Genomic DNA, 8,217 nt, shown 5'->3' with positions numbered 1-8,217 from the left:
GAATACTAAATTTAATTAAAATAAATTAGGAAATAATAAAATTCATAAATAATAAAAACTCCTTAATTTTTTAATTTTAGAATAATTAAAATTTCTAAATAAAATTTTAGACTTCCTATTCTGCATTAGAGAGTAAGAGCTATGCCTTTTTATATTTTTACATTCATTTTTTCATCTCTTTCTAAATATAAAAAATATATATTATCACTTTTTATCATTTCATTAATTCATCTTTCCCAAATGTAAAATATTTTTATTGTAATCCTTTTTATTTTTTCTTACCTTTCCATTATTTACCTCTTTTTCACTCTCCACTGCATCCAAACAGACCCAAATAGAATTTCATCTGGCCAAATTAAAATTATAAATGACGCAATTTTTTCTATACCTTATCGAGAAGAATTTATTAAAACAAATACCTACCTTCCAGCTCATGCAATTAAAGATTCAAACTCAATTCCTACTCCACTTATAGACAGTTGTTACCACATTAATTGTTTTATGTTAATCCATACATAGCATTCATTGATAAATGAATATTGCATATCTTGAGTATTTTCAGACTCATTCATGCATAGCATTTTGTTATTGGATCAAATTTATTGGTCATGAGATTTGATCTTGAATTTAGTTTTATGATTCTTGCAATTTCAAATTTCTTATCCAATTAATTTATTAATTGAGCTTGAATGGTACCCTGCTCTTCTCTTACAAACTGTTAAAGAGTATAGACCAATAGAGGTTTTAATATATAACATGCAGTGTAAATGAATGCATTTAGTTGCAGCTGAATCACCTACAGATTATACACGAGTTTGAAGAGGAGTCTCTATCCTCAATTCAAGAGTTCATCACCATTCACCAGTCAACTTGGGCGGGCCCAGGATCATTACAAAGGCTCAAATGGGCAACTACCAAATCAGTTTGAATTTTCAGAGGGATATTTATTTACTGACATCCATCTAATCAGTTCATCAACATTTTTACATTTAGGAGTAGAATTGAATAATTTAAATCCATGAAGGAATAAGTTAAATCTTCTGATGCAAGTCCAGAAATTTATTACAGTTCAGCAATGTCAACAATGAAACAATTTGTTCATCTTTTCTTGCACCTGCCAAGAAACCAAAGAAATAGTTTCATTAACCAAGGGTAGAAGAATCTGAACATAGCCAGAGTAAGTTATTTCTAGCAATTTGCTAGCAATGCAGAACATCTGTCAAATACACATCCAGTTTACTTACAGCTACGTATGGGATCAGGACTCAAGAAAATAGTCGGTGAAAGATTACTATCAAATTACTCAATGGAACCTTGGAACTGCATACGTAAAACCTGCTGTGACTTTCACCAAGCATTGTATGTTGCATTTAAACTAAGCCACTAACCAGTAAACATCCCAGCCCAGCCACCCTATTGATGCACTCAAAAAATCAAAAAGTCAAAAATCTTTACACCCTCCACTTAGTTGCCTTGGTGAATAAAATCTCTTAATTACACCTCACAAAATTATGCCTGATGGATTCTAAGTGCAAAAAGATAATTATAAAACAATAGTGTTGTGACATAAGAAATGAAATGACCAGGCAATATAGTAGGAATAAGGAAGTTAGCATTACTTGCTTGCCCAAAGATACACATAAAATAGAGGAAGCAAGGGATCTTACTGCTTGGATTGTGAACCAGCAATCTGCCTCCGCAATGCATCATAGTGTCCGTATCCATGATACAATACACAGATGGGATTTTCCCTGCCGTACTCTTGACCATATTCAGCTATAATTTTGAGGCCATCAGAATTTCTGTCCCTCATATATACTGTTATTGGCACCCTATAAATGGAAAATTGTGTGATCATATAAAAATGAGAATCTTTTGGTGGATTTATGACTAAATGGGCTACCCAAATATTTGATAATAAGATAAAGATAGACTAACAGAAGAAAATAAGAAACTACAATTAAATGTAATTTTGAATATCTCATTAGAGTTTCAAAAAGAAAGTGACATTTTTTTTATTTTATCCAGTTCCACATTACAAATTAACTTAAATTTCAAATTGAAGGAGGTTTGTAACAATTACTGGTGCAGATTTCACAGGTATATCTACCAAGGAAACCACTTTGAAGGAAATTGAGCCCTTAAAATCCATAATCCAGCAAAACTAATTTAATTTGCATAAAATTTAAATCTGCAAACAGATGTAGTTAGAAAGTACAACAGAAACTTTCTCGACTTTCTGATGTTTGAAAGAGTAGATAAGGAGCAGTTTACTTTAGAACATGTGAGGACATAAGCAGCTCAGGCTCCCCTCCCCAGACATGGGGTTGTCTCATCTGTTCGACATAGGTGTCAAAATCATCTTCAAGAAACCTATCAAATGCACAAACATTTTTAATTGCTTACTGGAGAATGCTTTGCAAGATAGTCTTTGAGATCCATTGACTGACAAATAAACCAAAATTAAATTGCCAAACTCCTCTAAGTGTTGTTTGTGCATAAAGGTGGCTATGATTAAACCTATTAATTGATGTTTTTGCAATCCCATCAACTAAAAGCACACAAAATTAAAATCAAAACCATGGATCCTCAAGCAAACTTACCATTCAGTGTCCTTGCGCCTCTTAATAAATTCATCTGCTACCTGTGCAAATCATTAGACTTTTCAGTAGGGAAAAAAAAAATCCTATGACATGAAACAATTAAAGAACACTCATGCAGATGCATAAGTGTATTTTTTTTCCAATTTGAGACAAATTGTGTCTAGGCTAAATGGTAAGAGATGGTCCTCCCCCTATCCAATCCCCCTCTACAAAATGAACAACCCTCTTCATCATAAGTGTAAAGGTGTAATTGGCATGTGGAAATGACTTCAAGAATCCCAAGTACATAGGCTTGAACAGTGCAACACTAAGCCTATGATTGTGTCAAAATAAACATAAATCTTTAGCATACAAATTCTGTTTGGATGTATGAACACCAAAAGAAAGTAATTGACCACGGATCTTTGAAACTCGTGTGTGTGTGTGTGTACGTGTGTGTGTGTGTGTGTGTGTGTGTGTGTAATGAAATACAAAGCAGAAATTCAAATGAAACTTTTTGCTCTCCTGACTACTAGCATTGCAATGAGCTCATGAATAAGTATAATATATGCACAATTTCCATGATAATTGGCATTAATCACATTAGAAACATCAATTTGAACCAAATACTGCAGAAATCATATTAAACTGTTCAAACAATAAAGAGAATAAAGCTAAATAGAATTGAAAGATGCCAAAATAAAACAGCAAATCTTCAACTTTTGAAACAATAAAAAATGGGTTTATTTTGTACTTTAGCTCGTAGCTCATCTGCAAGTTCTTTTTCAAGGCTCTCACTTGGAGATGGTTTCCCTGACCTGAGGCAAGCTCCGTGGACCACAGACCGAAACAAACACCTGCCATCACCAGGAATCCCTGCGCCGTCCGAATTTGAAAATTTTCTAATCCGTTTATTAAACCGAAAAAACTTCAAAAAGATAAAAATAGAAACAAAAATACAAATAAAGGTAAAAATAAAAATTCTATTTAGCATCTTCAAAAGGGCATTCTTAAATTCTAATAACAATGTCTACAAAACCCAAGCAAGAATAAATAAAATTAAAGCTGAAACTAATCCAAGCCATAATCCATATCAATTACCAAACTTTATCCTCATGCAAACATGAAAAAGTGAAACTAACAAGCCCCATAACAATAAATGAGCAAAGAAAGAAAGCTATGGTACTATACTAATCTCTGCCAAAAGGAAAGCATATACGGCAAGTAAAGAAAGGAACTCAAAACCAAATTTAACAAGCAAGGTATACCCAGAAATCCGCTCCATTTTCTTTTGAGAAAAAACAACCATTAACGCAAAAATAACTGGAAAACACATACAACATTATTGAAATTAAACCGAGTAGTTACCAAGAGCAGTTGAATCCGATTTTGGCATTTCCAGAACCACAAAACAGCGGAACCAATAAGGATTTATGTCGAAATTCCCATTAGAATCGAAAAATGCAAGAGGAGAGAAGAGTTACCTGAAAATGGGCTAGACTATGGGAGCCAGATAAGTGATAAGAGAACCATACAAGGGAACCTTGTCCTTTGTTTGTTTTTTGAGCTGGTGGAGTGTGATATAGAATCTGGGAATCGGAATTTGATGCAAGAGGCATAGAGGAGGTGAGGTGAGAAAAGGGAATACTGTGAGTGTCATTTTTTGGTGCAGTCAATTCCTGTACTTGTAGATAGCTACAGGAAATTGAAGGATTCAGCAGTCCCAAAGTGGCTTCATATGTGAAATGGAGTACTCCATTTCTCTGTTTGGAATGGCGATTGACGAGCAGGTTTTGGCTCTGTTTGGGAATTGGGATTGCGGTTAGACTAGAGAGGCCCGAAAAACTACATTTTAGAAAAGAAAAGCAAAATACATTATAATATTTTTAATTGTAATATTAAATAATTTTTTTAGTCTAATTAAAATTAATTAAATGATTTTATAAGTTTTTTTTTTTGTCCATAGGTACATGGAGAGGGAGTCAAACCGGGAACTTAGCTCCAAATTCATTGTGCCCTTGTCACTGGACCAACATCAGGGGGACAAATAATTTTATAATTTTAACATGGAGCTATGTGATATGCGGATACCAACGCTATGTTTGATATTAATGCTATGTTTGATATGTTAGCATGTCTTAATAATGTGATGTTGATACTAGCGTACCACATCAAGCATGAAAATAGTATCAACATAACACATCAATGCCATATAAATGCACCTGACAATATTAGCAATTTTTCTCTCAATTTGCTAAGGGTGTGATATTTCAATTCGTAATTTATTGCAAAACTTTCTTTAATCCTTATATTGAAAAAGCTCTAATATTTTTCCTTCAATTTTTTTTACCTAGAAAAAAGGAAGTCACTGTTTATATCCTTTGCTAAATTTGATGGGAACCGTAAATCACCTACCCATTTTTGTAGTTAAAAAAATCAGAAAAAAGAAAAGAAAAAGAGGTAGCAATCACATGAAATGCTCTCCTCTCTACATTTTTAAATTTTCTAAAACCAGGGATTCTACTTCTATAAAATCATTTATTTCCTTTCATGAGAAAAAAAAAATCAGTTAATTCAATGATATTTTAATTTTCATGGTTGAAGTTTTTGCTGGCAGGTTTTGTCAGAAGATTCTTGTTCATGGTAAAGATTAATGCATGTAATTTTTCCAACCCAATAATCTCAAATTTCTAATTTTAATTTCAACAGTTAATTCGTGATGTGATTCCTTAAAAACTTTCTCATCATGATCAGGAATCAACAGCAGCTTCCAGAATGAGTTGTAGACGCCCTCCATTGCATACCTGTGGAGCTGCTTTCATGGAAATAGCTGACAAAGCCTACACAAATGCCCAACATCTCAATGGACCATTAGGTTCAGTGACAAAAAAAATTGCCAGATTAGCCTCACCAGCCTGCCCCCTTGTCTATGCCTTGCAATATTATCTACTGATAATCTTCTCCTTCTTAGATGATAGGATATTTGCCCTGGAATCCGTGGCTGAGGCCATTTTTCCTCCATCAAGATTTGCATTTGACAAGATTGATGAACTTGTCCATGTAGCAGAAATCCTTCCAGGGAAGTTCGATGAAGCAATAAACAATTTTCCCACAGTGATCCATCAAATTCCATTGGTAGACTGGGTCTTGCTCCTTGCCATTTCCTGCCTGAATTTCTTCGTCTCTAGATTGACAGAATGGGGAAATGCCCAGGAAAAGGAGATTGTGATGGATATGAACAGTAACGAGAGAAGCAATGAATCAGCGGTTGTTCATGAGGAATCAGCTCAAAAAACAGAATCCCAAAGCCTTGATCGTAATGAAATTAAGGATGGTATATGTCCAATATCTGTATCAGCACACTACAACAATTATTAAATTTAGCAGCATTAATTTTAACATCATTAGAACCTTTTTCTTTGTAGTGGCAAGAGCTAGAGAAGGATACACTTACAAGGATGCACTAGAGAAGCAAGCAAAAGTAACAAAAGGCACATACAAGGATGCACTAGAGAAGGGAACTAAGAAAGAAGAAAATGGACAATGGGGAAAAGACACTAGAGATTTTGGTGGTGGCAAGGAAGAAAACTGGGAAGGAAGAAAAAAGAAGAGAACAGAAAAGAAAAAAGACCGTGCAAAGGTGGAGAAACAGAGGAAGGAAGCTACCCGGGAAGCTAAGAAAGGAGGAAAAAAGAATGACATGAGAAAACAGGAAGAGAGTGCAGATAAGGAGACTGAAAAATCCAGTGATGATAAGGGTGATCAGATTTTAGAGCCTGAATCATCTTGGCTCATGAAACTAGGAAAATATGGTAAACAAAGCTCTTTCTCACGTTCTGCTTCATTTAAATGGTGAAGGAAGCAATTTTCTGTGAAAATTTTCTGACAAGTTCATCAAAGAATCAATGTTGATGCAAAGTTAATTTAAGGATTAATCTTGTAGATACTTCAGGACAATTTTTTCTAATGTAAAAAACTGTAATCGGTAGGTTCTGCTTTAATGTACATTATTAGTTTATCATATTATAAGCTGCATGATGTGCATGCAGAAACTATATATTATTTGTTCTGATAATTGCTTCACTAGCAGCAAATGCTCCTCCTGTCACTAGCATAAAGTAATTCCATTGTGAATTTTACCATGGAAAATTCTTGTCTAAACCGATTCATCGCGATCCAAAATACAATCACGTAAGACTCATATATTTAACAAATAAGTTTTACAATGCATCTTATATCTTTGATCTATGATAAACCAGGTTTAAGTAAGAAAAATCTCTCATGCTATATTTATTGAGGTATTTTAACTCCATCAATGTGAGCATAGCTTAGCAAAATATAGCCGGTTTTCAAGTTGGTGGAATTGATGAATTTGGTTGGTGTTTCTTGGAGATCGAGGCTGAGAATTTGCAGTAAGCAATGGGTATAACGTACGAAGTACGTGGTTGATTAATTGGGTTGAAACAATATGAAAATGCATACAAATTTCTCCTTTATTAAAATTTCACATAATGCCAGAGAAATTGGGTCCGATTTTCTCCGACAATGTGTATAGATTATATGTCAACTTCTTCTATACGCTCAAATGTATATTCTACAAAATACGCTTCTTTTATTGCTTCAATAATTTGTAAAAACATAATTTACTACGCTTTCTTAAATTTTAATCTCGTGATCTTAAGGAGAGCTAAAATATTTTCTTCCTTTTATCTTAGAAGATAGGTTTATGTCTATTTGGTATTGAGATTGAAAAGTCAAAAGTATTTTTCTTAAGTAAAAGTAAATAAAAAAATTATTTAAAAAAATTATTTTATTATTTTAATATTCTTATAATTAAGATTTATTAAATTTAATTTTAAATTATTTTTTAAATACACTCTAACTAAGATATTTATAAAAAATAATTTTTTTAACTGTAGTTTTGTAGTTTTAATAATAATGTCGAATAAATTCTTTATGTATTTTATGAGAAAAAGGAGTATAAACTCTTAATGCACCCAATAATTCTTGAGATCTATAGCTTATGTGGGCCTATTTGATTTAACTATTAGTTGATAGTTAATGATAATTTATTTATATTAAATATTTGGTAAAATGTCTAATAAGAGCATATGTCATATAATTTATTTTATTATTAAAATAAATATAAAATTATAAATTTATTATATTATTTATTTTATTATTAAATTAAATATATAATTATTAATTTAATATATTATATCATTTATTATATTATTAAAATAAATATAATAATTGATTTATTATATTACATTATTTTTTTTATTATTGAAATAAGAAAATAATTAAACTCTTTAAAAAGTAATTAAATAACTTTAAAAATGTAATTATAAAATAATAAAGTAATTATTATTGTTGATAAGAAAAAATTTATAATTAATTTTGAGTTTTTAATTAAAAAATATATTTTTATAATAAATAAGTAATTTATATTTTATATTATTAATAAAAAAATATTTTAATATAATTATAATACGCTAATTAAGATATTAAAATTATAAATAAAAAAATAAAAATATTAATAATATTAATTTTTAAATTATATAGAAAAAAAATAATATAATCTAAATAAAAAAATTAAATTAAATTAGTTTTCAATTAATAAAAATAGCTCTAA

At 31.3% G+C, this 8,217-nt stretch overlaps 2 protein-coding genes across 2 annotated transcripts; one reads left to right on the top strand and one right to left on the bottom strand.

Annotated features, from left to right (window-relative positions):
* Nucleotides 1-919: 919 nt before the first annotated feature.
* LOC110651436 (OVARIAN TUMOR DOMAIN-containing deubiquitinating enzyme 4) lies at nucleotides 920-4,430 on the bottom strand. Its single transcript, XM_021806787.2, has 6 exons — nucleotides 4,067-4,430; nucleotides 3,337-3,510; nucleotides 2,604-2,644; nucleotides 2,275-2,373; nucleotides 1,668-1,832; nucleotides 920-1,114 (listed from the first exon to the last, which is right to left on the bottom strand). The coding sequence occupies exons 1-6, from the start codon at nucleotides 4,199-4,201 to the stop codon at nucleotides 1,099-1,101; spliced, it is 630 nt and encodes a 209-aa protein (XP_021662479.2). The 5' UTR covers nucleotides 4,202-4,430; the 3' UTR covers nucleotides 920-1,098.
* Nucleotides 4,431-5,351: 921 nt separating this feature from the next.
* Nucleotides 5,352-6,676, top strand: LOC110651442 (uncharacterized). Its single transcript, XM_021806792.2, has 2 exons — nucleotides 5,352-5,916; nucleotides 6,008-6,676. The coding sequence occupies exons 1-2, from the start codon at nucleotides 5,358-5,360 to the stop codon at nucleotides 6,436-6,438; spliced, it is 990 nt and encodes a 329-aa protein (XP_021662484.2). The 5' UTR covers nucleotides 5,352-5,357; the 3' UTR covers nucleotides 6,439-6,676.
* The last annotated feature ends 1,541 nt before the right edge of the window (nucleotides 6,677-8,217 follow it).

This window comes from Hevea brasiliensis, chromosome 10 (genome assembly GCF_030052815.1).
Source record: "Hevea brasiliensis isolate MT/VB/25A 57/8 chromosome 10, ASM3005281v1, whole genome shotgun sequence".
In the NCBI taxonomy this organism is placed as follows: domain Eukaryota; kingdom Viridiplantae; phylum Streptophyta; class Magnoliopsida; order Malpighiales; family Euphorbiaceae; genus Hevea; species Hevea brasiliensis.
This window is presented reverse-complemented; position numbering and strand designations above follow the sequence as displayed.